Genomic DNA, 14,709 nt, shown 5'->3' on the forward strand with positions numbered 1-14,709 from the left:
TAAAAACTAAAACGAGCTTCAATATCCATCTATAAAACAGGGTTTCTTAACCTGTGGTCCTTGGACCCCTAAGGGGTCCCTGTAATGGACCCCAGGGGTCAATGACGAGCCTATTTAAGATGTTGCATTAATATAAAAATTGGTATACAATATGTAATTAGTCAATAGGTGCAGTGCACGAGGCCTTTTTGAATTTTCGCGCCCTTTGATGGCTATCCAGTATAGGAGCGAGTGAGCCACGCGTCAAAACAACACGTGCACCTTTCTTTTATTTCCTATTATTAAAAAATTTTCAAAAAGAATACTTAATCTAAACCTGGCGGCACAACAAAAGCCAGCGTAGGTTTATCCGTGCATCGTAAAAAGTTCGTCATCTTTTCGGAAAAGGGTCTGTGGGCACTTTGAAATTTTGAGAGGGGTGGGTCAATGACAAGAAAACGGTTAAGAAACCCGGCTATAAAGTATTGCAGTGGTTCTTGAGGGTTGTAGACGCCATTTCCAGTTCAATTTTTTTAAAGAAAGAGAACTACATTATTAATTTTATTAAATATCAAGATGTTTTTACTACCATGATATTCATACATTTTTTTGTGTAAATACTCCACCAGTTTCCTATTACTATCGATATAAAGATCGAACAAACACAAAGAAACATTCCTTCGGCCCGACTGGTCCCGAGCCAGCGTCTGTAGCCTCAACGTGGCAATAAAAATATCTGCAACAAGCACAAAGAGAAATTCGAAAGATCTGCTGTCTCGATCTGTTGAAAGCGTTACCCACGTTGAGGCCACTGGTTCGAATCCAATACAGTATAGAAAACTATATGGAGCCTAGTTTCTATTACTGGAGTTACCGCATCTTTGGTCTTTACCTGAGAACATTATTGGACATAGCCGAGCTAATATCCATGAGCACTTTCAACGCACGAGTTTCAACTCGCTTCCGCACATTTGCATAGTGCGCAGCTGCTACACTATCCCCCCTCCCGTCCTGGTTTTCCTCGGCAAGCTTCCTTAGCTCTTCCTGGGTTTTCTCTTCTAAAGCTTTTTGGAATCGTTCGTCTCTTAACACCTGTGGATATAAAATGAATAACTTTAAAGTATGACATTCAAATTTTGTACATTTCGTTTTCAAGACAACAGTTCTACAACATCAAAATTCAAAATCTAATGCAAAACTTTTTACTTTCTCACACTGTGAGACGGCAGCATATCAAGCTACACATTGCCGGATCTTGTTCCTATGATCTAAAGGCGATATTCAAACAAAAGTGTACAACGTTGACTGTACTCCCACAGTACTCATTTCATAACAGAACCTGCAGAAACCTCTTAAAGTACCAAACAGGAAACTCTACTAGCAAAATCCAAAAAGGCCACTAACAATAAGCTTAACCCCAAAAGGACTGCCAATCGCGATACAAGACAGCGTAGTCAAGTCTTTAGTGCCTAATTTGTACACTAGATGTCGCGACGAGTACCAAATAACTAATTTGTTTTACATTGACGAGCTAAAATTTATCACAGCTACTCTAATTTCTAGTAATAACAGACAAATAATCTAGATGGCGCTAATTGCACGTATTTTTACGGATAATGCCGCTATTCTTTTATTTTGTTTAGGATTGGCGCCATCTACCCATATTAGGAAGCATTAATTTATTATTTTGTAACACACAATGCCATCTATTGACACGCATATTTGTCAAAGTTCAGACAATAATTTTAGCTCATGATCAATATTTGAATAATATTTTAGGAAATTAAAGGAAAAAATTTACTACTTGTATTTCATATTAAAGAGGAATTAATTGATATCTACGGTCATTTACATAATATAAACTATACTTCGTTTCAATCTATTTTGAACATAATGTAAACAAGCAAATCGCTGACCCAACCATAGACGGTTTAGTGATGGCCAATTGTAATGCCCACTACAAATCGATTAATTAATTGAATCAATCGATGTGGTAAATTGAGTCATACTAGCGGTTGTCCCTACATAACCTATATGAGCATATTTAAAATTTCCGAAATCTTGATTTTAAATCCTCCTGCAAATCCTTACACTTATATAGATAGATACTCGGTCGATTGCCATTGAAATATTCGATATACTAATCAATTACAAAAACTTTAATTGAATGAACTGAATGTTTTTTTTTCGTACAGCACTATGCAACCACAGACAAGTCATAGATGTATAGATGAAAAATAACCTCACTTTTAGACTACTTTTCAAATATTATTTTACGATGATATCAAATGAATATTGCAGGAAAAAGTGATGAGATATGAAAACGAAATCTTCGAAATAAATATACGTTAAATTGTTACTTTTTTGATGTATTGAGTGATTGCTTTAGAATTTTAACCAAACCGTTTTGTTTATTTTTGTTCAAAATTGATTGGAACAGACTTTACTTCCAGACTATCGATCAGCACCATCTAGACATACCTACGACGGGATTTTGACCTTTTTCAGAGTAACGATTTGTACTTTGAAGATAAGCAGTCCTCTTGAGTATATGACAGTGTTTTTTTTTTTGTAGCTGTATCTCTTCGCGCTTGCCAAAAAAAGAGTGATATCACCCTTTTTTCAACCGATTCAGAACGGGAAAAATTTGAATTCGAGCTGAGGTAGTATTGACTCTTAAGGATGCCTCTTATAGAGGTGATTTGACTGTAGTTGCGCTTGCGTTATTTATTTTACGAGTGGTGACTGAAAAGTAATTTTTACTATTTACAATTAAAAAATAATACTGACCACGATCGTGACCTATTCCTCATTTATTCCTTTTTTTATATTAGTGGCACTCTTATTTATTACATGAACAAAATGGCGGAAAAGGGGTTTCATGTAGTTGCTTCATTTCAAAAAACTAACTGAAATTAATAGACAAAACTAAAATGAAAACTACCTTTTACCAAAATCCATTCGCGCAACTACAGCCCGTTTGCGACGCGTATACGCGCGTAGTTGGTGTGTATAAAATACACCGTGTGCCTAAGGCTTTAATAAGTGCATTTCCTATGTACAACATGAAGAATGGACGTCTTTTGTTCCATACTTAGGTACAGGGTCAAGAGCACGTCAAGCTTGACACTTAAGGTTTAAATCCAACTCTATGCCGCTTACGATAAGCACGGTCCAAAGTACAAAGTGTTAAGCTTGACGTACTCTTGAGTGTACTTTTCAGCCGTCACTCGTATCAACTGCATGCTGAAGGAGGGAGCATGAAATAAAAATTCAACACAAGTGCAGCTATTTTGCACGATTTATCATTCACCGGGTTGGCGAAGCAGTAATTAATTTACTTCTACATTTATTAACATGGATTTCTGCAAAGTAACGCCTGTACCTATTAATTCAATTCTTTGGCGTTTACGCCTTTTATTATTATTATTCAATATTGATTCAAGTATACTTACACTAGGTACAATATCTGTATAATCATAATTAATAAGTCGAAGACAATGAGAGAGATCGTAGAACCATCGGGCTACGACGCCACCATTAGCGAATGCCTGTCGCCCGATGTCCAAGATGTTGATTACGTTGCCAGAGTCCGTAGATTTCACGTCTTGCCATGACTCCTGAAGACAAAGAAAGATATTTTATAGTTATAGCCAGACAGAGTTTTTGTATCACGAATGCAATTTTACAAGTGAATTTCTGTCAATTAATCGTAATTGTTACATCAAAACCTGTGATCAATGGTGTCATAAATATTTGAAATCGATACGTCCAATGAACACTACGCTCACTTAATTTTTGAACCTGTTCTGTTTTTACTTTTGTTTTTTGTTTTTCACAAAAATAGTTTTTTTTGTTTTTTTCGAATTGTCGTTTTTTTTTACAAATAATAATAATAATAAATCTTTATTACGGACAACAGGGATCCACGAAGTGTTAGTAACAAAAATAGTTTATAATTAGGATAGTACTTAAATTCTACTGCGGATTTTGTGGTTGTTATTAAATGCCGCATCACGGGGCGCTCACTCCTATCCGCGATAGTCTTCAGTAGGTCGTTGCTGCTGCCACATGTTCTGTTTAATAAAGACGCCTACTTCTTTCGTAAGCGTGCCATGAAGCTGTGCCAAGAAGTGTGCTTCAGCAAACATGGCAGACGCACTGCAGAAGTGTGGCAGCCGCAGCAGCGTCCTGAAGGCGTTATTATAATGCGTACGCAGGGTGAGTTTTGAGTTAGCTTTGAGTACAAAATAAAATTCGGGGAGCATAATATTAGTCAATAAATATGCCTGTTTACGAAATTAACAGAAAATTAACAAGAAATAAAGTTGACGTGTTTTGGAGGTATAGAAATATTTCATTATTTTTGTACGGGAAATAACAAAAAAAAAACACATGAATTTTATTTATATGTATTTTATAAACTACTCCACTAGTTTGTTGTTATAATTGATACAATGACTGAACAAACTCAAAGAAAATTTCCTTCGATTAGGCTGGATACGAACCAGCGACATTTTCGTCTAACGTGGGTTATCGCTCCTCCAACTAAGCTAAAGAACGAGCCAGTAGTCAGTTTTTTTAACTTCCCGAAATATTTTGTTAGATGGATTCATTTTGAGAAGGTAGCAACGGCAGCAGCGCCGCTGCGTTCCGGGTCGTATGGTAGGGAAATTCTGCACAATCACAGCCTATAATTATAAGATTTTAGAATTTATATCCCATGGGTACCATCACATTTGCGATAAGATTTTCACGACTTCGGTGGCTAAGCATCAAGCACTGTGTAGAATCATGAGATTTCGAAATAATTAGAAAAGGAATCTTTCAATTTGTTTCCCAAATTATCTGGGTGTTCTGGGTAGTGTTCCGGTGTTTACTTTAATTGCTCAAATTCTCTTAGTGTGGGAAATTCTCAATTTTGAAGTTTCGCAATCGGTGTGGTTGCTGCCATATTATTACTATTATTGTTAATATGCCAAGTGTCTATTAGACAGCAGTTATCACTTTCCATCAGGTGAAACTGACAGACGGCCGTCAGTTTGCATGTTTGAATACCAAACAAAAAGATAATAGCATTCCTTGGTCAAATGTAGACTTTATTAAAAGCTGATGAGGTACCCTTTTCATGCTGATATATTCGCGCTAGCAAATATTGACTTTTATGTTTATGTTTTCAGGAGAAGATATTTTTTTTTTTGAAGGTTTGCAATATAATATAATATGAAGGTTTGCAATATAATAAAATAATAACTAGGAAAACCCTGTGTCACGGGTGCCATGGACACACACGTAGACAATCACAAATTACACCCAAACTCACGAGAGAAATAAATGCAGACCATACAAATATTTCTCCAGACCTGGAAATCGAACCTGGGACCTTTGCGTGGCAGTCTGGCATGGTAACCGTTCGGCTACAGAGGCAGTATAATGTGGGTAAAAATCGATTTTTTTAACGTATGGAATTCCTTGATTCCTACCACATTTTTCAAGCGGAATCAAGAAAAGTTTCCCAGACACACAAAAACACGCGTCTTTAGATGGACATTTTTTTCTGACCAGCTCAAGCTGATTCAGCTTTCATATGTCGATGGTTTTCTAGAATTGTGACCTATGTTAAAAACATATATTTCATCATGAAGATGGTTCAAAATAATCTCAATATAGAGTACTAAAAAAACCGAACCGGATTCATCCCCTAGTTTGCCACCGTTAGAGGTGGAACATTATCTTCAAATTTAAATGGGACCACTACTGAGGTACCCTCTTTTTAACAAAAAAGAATTATCAAAATCGGTTCACAAGTGCCGGAGTTATCGCGTAACATACATACAAAAAAACATACAGTCCAATTGAGAACCTCCTCCTTTTTTGAGGTAGGTTAAAAACTGAGACGATCTGCCGCTCAACATTGACATATTATCGTAGACTTTGTCAATGTTGTCATGTGATTATTTTAACCAATGAACAGCTCGGTGTTCCATTCACAATACAATTTACCATTTCCTGAACAAATCTTAGTAATAAGTCAAAAAAGGAACTATTTAGGATTAGGCCATTATTCTTGAAAAGCAACGATGTGTGGTGGTTCCAGTAAATAGAAACAAGTATCCCAAAACATTGTTAGCTAACAATTTTTGGTTCAAAATATTCAACTCGCACATAACACAAAAAAAAACAATAAAGCATACCTATCGTAAATTACTATTAAGTACTGTTGAATAGAAAAAAGAAAGGACATTTAAAGGTGAACGAGTTTAGTGGTTTAATATGTACTGGTTTTAATTACTTGTTATACATATGTCGTTAAATTCGTTAAATGGTATATATTGTATGTATTTATAATACTTATATAATACTTATATATACATAAGATGCTTTTGAATTCATCTTTTTTATGATAGTAAGTGACGGGACGAACAAGTCGTGCTCCTGGTGGTAAGTGTCACGCCTGTCCATAACAGTTGCAGTGTCGCTCAGAGCTTTAATCCGATCTAAGGGGTACTATCACTGCGCCCGTCACCATTAGGTATAAGTTGAAAAGTTTCATGTGCCTGTAATTTCACCAGCACCCTTACCCTTCAAAACCGAAACGCAGTAATGCTCACATTAGTGCTTGGCGGCAGAAATAGGTAAGATGGCAGTACTTCTCTGGACGAACTCTTTCACAAGGAGCTTTACGCCTACTATTATTCTAGTTCATAATATTTCTCCTTCTTTCTATCTCATACGCTAATTACTTTTGCCCCCATTGCCTTGAGTACGTTGAAGGAGAACTTTTCAGGTCACGCGTGAGTTGTCCATAAAAATGAATAAAATTGATCATCTTTTTTAGTGCTGACCGACTTGGATGAGATATGAAAAAAAAAGATATGTTAGTTTATTTCGTGCGTTATTTTTATTTATTTATTTAGTCAATTTCTTAAAAATGTTACATTTCGCATTACGTGCAATGTATTCCAAACAGTATTTACTCGATAGAAAGTTTAATTTTTATAATAAATAGGTAAAAGACTTATACCACTTGCATACGTACAAACACTTAGTACAATGTTGTAACTTAATGAAATTCTCGTAATCTTAAAAAGATTACGCTTCGTTACCGACCAACAAAAATACTGTTATTTATTACATAATTAAAGCCAAGATACATGAGCAAGGTTCACTTTTACGCATTTGACATTAGGAACGAAAGAGAAGTACGTAAACTTAGTGATGAGTTGGAAAGGGACAGAAATCTTGTAGTTTATTTATATCTATTAGGAGGGAGAGAAAATTGGTTGTTAGCGATAGTGTGTATATACTATAGATAAGTGATTGTCAGATATATGTAGATATGAAGACATTTCGTAGCAGTATCTAGCTCCTTGTGAAAGAGTTCGTCGGGAAAGTACTGCCACCTTACCTATTTCTGCTGCCAAGTAGTAATATGCGCATTACTGCGTTCCGGTTTTGAAGGTAAGTGTGATGGCGAAATTACAGGCACATGGGACTCGTCAGATAATGTCTCAGGGTGATGGGGGCAGTTGCAGTCTCCCTCAGATCTTTGCGATTTAAGGCTCTAAGTGGCACTGCGACGGTTAAATTTCAAATTTCAAATTTCTTTATTGCGTATCATGTTGTACAAATGTAGTTGTTAAAAATAATGTTGTGATGAACCAAAACATAAACCCTGCAAGGGCACTGCAATCTTAAAATTATATTAATTTATTAACAAGCAAATAATTTTATAACATTGATCCTTATACAATTGAAATAAAATTTAAATTACAAAATAATTAAATACAATAAAATTTGGCAAATTTGACAAATTAAATAAGTTATAAAATTAAAATTAAATTAGGTGTACGAAAAATGATTAAATTTTGTAAAATAATAAACTTTAAATAAAAATTGAAAAAAAAAGGATCACAATCGTCAACACAGATAAAATAATAATCTACATTAATTATTTAAATATTCCTGAAGCGAATAGAAACATTTTTTAATGAGGTACTCTTTTAACGTTTTTTTAAATTTGATTACATTTCCTTCTTCCTTAATATTATTGGGTAAATTATTATAAATTTTCACCAACATTGCTAAAGGGCCACTTCGAAACATTTCAATTTTACATAAGGGCTTGGCAAGCTGTATTTTTGGTCTTAAGTTTTGTGGGCGGGAGTGGTATGGAAAGAGATTTGGGTGCTTTCTAACAAAATCACAAGCCGCGTAAATATAAAGGGAAGGAAGAGTTAATATTTCATAGTCTGAGAAGTATGGTTTACAGCTATCTGTTACTTTTATATTAGCAAGCACCCTTATGCACCTCTTTTGTGACCGGAAGAGCTTCGTTACATCTGTACTGGAACCCCACAACACTATTCCATATGTCAGCCAAGCGTGTGCATAGGCAAAATAAGCGCTCATAGCTGATTTTAAGTCTGTTGATTTTTTTAGTTCGCGTAATGCATAAGAAAATCTTGACATCTTCATGGCAACTTTATTTATGAGTTCTTTCCAATTTACATTTGAATCAATAGATATTCCCAGAAGAGGGTACGTATCAACTTGTTCTAATTGGATGTTACTAAATTTATAATTAATATTTAAAGACCCTTTGGAATTTAGACCACATCAAATGTGGTCTAAATTCCATTAATTTCGTTTTTGTAAAATTTATCGTTAAATTATGATCATTTAACCAAGAGATTATTTCTGACAACGCATAATTTAATTTATTAGTTAAATTTACATTATTATGACATGGGACAACTATAGATATGTCATCTGCAAATAGGGAACATGGTACATCGATTACTTTGGGCAAATCGTTTATATAAATTAAAAATAGCACGCATCCGAGAACGCTGCCTTGGGGGATCGACATCGTCACTTCCACCTTTTTCGATCTGATAGTGGTTGTATTACCGGAAACGTTGTCATGGTTTTCTATTTCGACATACTGACTACGGTTCTTTCGATATGACTCAAACCACTTCCATGCAATACCTCTCACGTCCATTCCTTGCAATTTTGAGAGCAGTATGTCGAATTTTACCCTCTCATATGCTTTGCTCATATCAAGCAACACATATCTCGCTTCTTTTCATTAATTAATTTTAATATGTTTTGAATGTATTTAAATACAGCTTGAGTCGTTGATTTACTTTTCCTAAATCTGTTTTGGTTGTCATTAAAGATTTTATACTTTTCACAATATGAATATAGACGCCTAGACATCGCGGTTACAAATATTTTTGAGATACTTGATAGAAGTGATATGGGCCGATAATTATTACGATTTAGATGATCGCCTTTTTTATACAGGGGTTTTATAATTGCTATTTTTAGCAGATCTGGAAAAATGCCATAAGTAAACGATTGGTTTATTAGGAGTGTCAACGGTAATGCTAGTTCCGCGGCACATTTTCTAATAAGTATAGGGGATAGCTCGTCATGACCAAAGCTTTTTTTGTGTTTTAAATTTCTAATAATATTGTGTACTTCTTTTGTGTCTACGGGAGGCAGATACATGGAGTTTATGGCCGGGGCGAGAACTGACCTACCGACTGGTGTATGTTGGGATCCGTTTGCAATATTACTTTGCCCAATGGATGAAAAATGTTCATTAAAAAAGTCCGCAATTTCATATGGATTCTCTATAATAGAGTCATTTATTTGAAGCCTGATATTTTTCCTGTTTCTAATATTTAATTTATTTGTGCACTCTTTTACTATTTGCCACGTAGTTCTAATTTTGTTATCGGAATTTTTAATTCGTTTCATATATTGCATTTTCTTTGATTGTTCTACAGTTTTCTTCAATAATTTCTCATAAGCTTTATAATGTTTAACTAAAACAGGATGACTGTTTTTACACAAAAATGATTTTAACAAACGTTTGTGCTTACATGATATTTTTATACCTGAAGTCAACCACTTCATCTTACGGACATTTTTAAATTTTATTTTTACTATGGGTATACTTTTATTTAAAGTATTTCGTAAACGATTGTGGAATGCGTTATAATTTTCATTTACATTTTCTGCCTTAGAAGTTAATACATTTTCCCATTGAATTTTATTTAGTTCTGATTTAAATTTATTCATATTTTTCTCGCTAAAAAATCTTTTCCGGATAAAACTACATTTGTTCATTTTGTTTACCTCATTTATAATAGGTACATCAATTAATAATCCCTTGTGATCGGAAAAACCATATTCACAAACAGAAGTTTTGAAATTCTCATTTTGAAAGTAAATAAAAGGTCTATGCAAGTTTCGCTAGTTTTTGATATTCTAGTGGGTTCCCTTATATGCTGATGAAAATTACAAGTTTTCATTTGTTCTAATAGATTTAACGATAAGGTAGTATTTTCGAGGATATTAACGTTAAAATCGCCTCCAATAATAATATTTTTCCGGTTATATTTGAGTAATAATTGCTGCAAGAGTTTATCAAGTGAACTAAAAAATAATGCAGGCAATCTGTTTCTGTTAGGCCAATACAAAACAATTAAAATAATGTTATATTTACAAATTTCAATGGCACATAACTCAAACACAAACTCAACCGACAAACCATTCAAATCAGTAAGCTCAATAAAGTCTATATTTTCCCTTATCATGATGCACACACCGCCGCCATCATGCTCTGCGCGGCAGAAACATGACGCGACTCTGAAACCGTCTACACGCAGCATGTCTATTTTAGATTCCGTTATCCATGTTTCCGTTAAACAAAGAACTTGTATATGCGGGTTTTCTTCAATCTCTGCTTCTATTAAAAATCGCTTGTTCCTTATACTGCGAATGTTCTGATATACTATAGGGAAGTTAGTAACGAAAATTATTTTTTTAATTTGGAGCTGTATGTATCGAGGAGGATGTTTCTCTTTGAAAGGATGGTTTGAATTCGTTTATGTACAGTGTTGATATGTTCTCTACTTCGTTTCTGCCATCTTTATTCTGAGTGAAATGATTCTTATAATCCAATAAAAATATATCCAAAATAAGCCATCTACATGAATTTGTTCTGTCTAATTGATTATTTCTAGAAAAACTTAATTTTGAGTAATGTAAGTTATCTATGTGTGAACTTGTTTCAATTAGTTTGTTTAATTTAGATTTATTAATACATTTATTTCTCCTTATTTCCCCATATATAACATTTGTATTATTTAATGCACTAATACAATGTATAAAGCAGATTGGAACTTAATTATATTATCGTCATATTACATAGTCATCTTTTGTGAACTCTTTACCCCCTGACAGGTTGCTCAATACAATTTGTTCCAAACTCGCGTTGGGCTTTATTATCGCAGTTATCTTATAGTTCTCACCCAGAATTGTCTGAAGCCTCCCACGTAGATGTCTGCCTGTCTCGTCGGCGAGCAAAAGTATGTTGTGTCTGGCCGAGTTTTCAACGATTTTCGTTCGGTTCGACTGCTGATGCGTGTTCCCATTTTGTACCCTACTGGGTGGAGTTATAAGATTATTTTCAATATCATTTGTATGATTCAGGATCGCTTTCGCTCTGGGTGGGTTCTCTGGTGCGTTAGGGAATATATCATGGATTGGCTTCACGAAGGGCTTAGGTGTCGAAGTTAACGCGGCAGTTTTGCTGAGTCGATTTTTATTGTTCTTGGCCGATGCCGATGGGGACTTGCATATTTCATTTAAGCATCGTATCTTCTGTTCATATTCTATAATAATTTTCTTAAGAGATGAATTTTCTAATAATAAATTATCTATTTCTTGTTCGGCGCTACCTAACTTATTCTCTAAACTATTAATTATCTTATTCTTCTCTTCAATGCCATATTTTGTATTTAAAGTATTTAAAGTACGCTCGGGGCAACTGCGATTTAATTTGCTTTCTTCTGAAGGAGTCATCGGAGAGCTACTCAGTATTTCTTCATCCGACAATGATTGAAAGGAGTTTTCAGTGCTTACATTTATAGCTAATTTTTTCCTCGTAGTCACGTTGTCATTATCGTCTATTGTATTGTATTTTTTTCGCTCTGTTTTGTTTATATCATCTCGAATTGAGTCACTCAAGTCAGTAGTTTGAAGTTTTATACGCCGTGACGTTGAAGATGATGGAGTACGCGTTTTACATCCATCTTTATACAAGTAGGACAACGCCACTTGTCTTTTGTTTTGAATGTCATTAATCTGAACTAAGGTTTTTTAAACAAGAAACATCATAGTGTTTTGTGCAAATAGAGCATTTAAGGTACTCTCTATTTGAAATTAGTCTTTTACAAACAGCACAATTTTGCTTAAAGTTAGTTTTAGGTGCCATTTTCATAGGTTTTTGTTGACTATAAGTATTTCGTGCCTGGTAATGTACAGGTGTTGCCCTCTAGTGTCGAGTAGTGGTATCCTAAAATATGAAATGTGATGATCTACGTGTTTCTTTTTGGCGGCGTGGTTCTATAGATCTTCACTAGGTGGCGCGCACCGACATTTATTCACACAGGGTTCAAAGGTCAATTTATCGGTAATTTAGCAAAATGTTCGTTATAAATCTCAAATACAAAATTAAACACTAAGACACCGAAGTTATAGTACAAAAAATTAAACTATTCCACTTATAAGTCACTTTTAATTAGGTTAATATGGCACTTATGCATTTTTATTTTGAAATGAGTGACCAAAAACCGTCGTACAATTAAACACAGTCACTTTTAATATTTCTTCACTTATTGCTGTCAAAAACATTTCACAAACACTTCCACTGTATTTTTATATATATGTATTTGATTTGTTCATGTTTTTATACTGAAATGCGTGATTTACTTAATTTAAAGAAAATTTAAACACGGAGCTAATGTTATGCCTCGTCGCGCCCTCTGACGCCATGGACAGGCCGTGTTGCTTACCACCTGACCAGGCCCGCGACTCGTACGTCCTGTCACTGGGTGTCATAAATAAAAACAGTACAGAGTACCTACTAAAGAAACCAACCTCAAAAGTAATTTACCCCCTAGTTTGCCACCCTTAGAGATGGAATATTTTCTTCAAATTTAAAAGGGACCCCATATGAGGTACCCTCTTTCCAACAAAAAAAAAAAAGTCATCAAAATCGGTTCACAAATTGTTCACAAGTTATGGAGTAACACAGATACAAAAAAAACAGTCGAGTTGAGAACCTCCTCCTTTTTTTAAGTCGGTTAAAAAAGAATAATACTTAGAATGGTGAAGTAAAATGAAATAAATAAATAAAACATGGGGGTTTTGAAGTTCCCAGCTATGGAGATAATGTTGATTTAAATAGCCATCTCTTTTAAGGGTTGATTCATCGCTCCATAGAATTTTGCTGTTGGGCCTTCCTATATTTTACCTAGCATTTGTCGGCAAAAACGTAATCTTAATGCGTAATCTCTCGGTTGGAGAGTTTGCACGCGTGTAACGTGGTAGGTATGGAATTTATTTTTCTTTAAAATATCATGCACAGCCGATTTTCCTATTCCCGTGCGTCGTGCTATTACTCTCGTCGAGGTGGAAGGATGTTGCTCAATTTTCTCAAGCACTATCTCTTCGTTGTCACCACGAGGTATTCTTCCAGTGCTAGTACCACCAACACCACTACCGGGCATTCTTCCTTCTGAGTAACATGCAAGGACAGATGGATGGATGTTTAAAATTCTGACCCCCTGTGAAATATTTTGTTTTTTGACCCCTAATGAAAAACGTTTGCTCACTCTTGTTCTACAACAAAGTAATTGATATTTGCATTGGGATAATATCGTCGTTTTTGTAACCGCTAGGGGCGCTGTAAAATTTGTCATACGTCAATGTCGGTGTTGTGGCGCGGTATTTTTATTCGGACGCTAGCCTCGCTAGCGTCTATCGGCACAGTAAACTCATGGTAGAAGAACAGAAATACGCACAGCGTTACGTATTTTGCGTGCACGTTTTGGCCGTGCTCTGAATCACGTGCTAAATACAATGTTGTTCACATTTAGATGTTTGCCGTTCATTGATGTTTTTAAAACTCATGTTATTAAAAGTTAAAGTATTTGCTACTATGTTACAAATAGTATTTACCTTTACTTGTACACAGAAAATATGACCTATGTTTTTAACTATTCTTATTGTATTTGATGATCCTAATGGCAGTTTTCCACCGGCGAGGCGAGGCGAGACGAGGATTGAAATTTGTATGACAAAATTTCAGTTCTCTCCGAGTCCATCTTCGGTGATCCCATTTGGTCTGGATTGACGAGGATGGAGGAAAAAAAGGTTTTGAGTTCGATTCACGGTAGACTCAATTTGGGAAAACTTTTCTAAACTGGTTCTGGTATTGAAGTACTGGGTAATTTTCAAATTAGTTTTCTCTACCTAATTTAAATGACACTTTCTATTACTTGATACTTGGTGCAACGGGCTGGTATCCGCGACAATTTCTATTATTTAAATATTGTAGAATATTATCATGGTATTATTCAATATTTCACTTTTATTTACTCGAATAACGTAATAAAAATTACCACCGAAATTAGGTAGAGACAACAAACCTGAAAATTAGACTACCCATAGCACAGGGAATTCTCTAGTTTGAGACCGAGTAATAGGTGTGGTTGCCTACAGCATGAAGAGAACATTTTCAAACAAGAAACTCAACTAACGCCAAGAACATTCTGTACATAGTTCATGCAATGAACGATTTTCCGGTTTTTTGCTCAAGGGATATTCAATGCCAAGGAACGAATCAGGTAGCCGGTAGGTGGCAAT

The 14,709-nt window shown here is 35.0% G+C and overlaps 1 protein-coding gene across 2 annotated transcripts in view; it reads right to left on the reverse strand.

Annotated features, from left to right (window-relative positions):
* The window catches only part of LOC113232376 (glycerol-3-phosphate acyltransferase 1, mitochondrial), a 79,939-nt gene that overhangs the window by 27,282 nt on the left and 37,948 nt on the right, over positions 1 to 14,709 (reverse strand). The window contains exons 4-5 of one of the 2 annotated variants that reach the window (XM_026467068.1): positions 3,435 to 3,599; positions 872 to 1,071 (exon numbers count right to left, since the gene is read on the reverse strand). In XM_026467068.1, the coding sequence (XP_026322853.1) occupies positions 872 to 1,071; positions 3,435 to 3,599 (365 nt within the window). The remainder of the gene's footprint in view (positions 1 to 871; positions 1,072 to 3,434; positions 3,600 to 14,709) is intronic. The other variant, XM_026467069.1, reaches the window with a different exon arrangement.

Source organism: Hyposmocoma kahamanoa, unplaced genomic scaffold (assembly GCF_003589595.1).
Source record: "Hyposmocoma kahamanoa isolate Upper Pololo Valley unplaced genomic scaffold, ASM358959v1 76, whole genome shotgun sequence".
Taxonomy (NCBI): Eukaryota; Metazoa; Arthropoda; class Insecta; order Lepidoptera; family Cosmopterigidae; genus Hyposmocoma; species Hyposmocoma kahamanoa.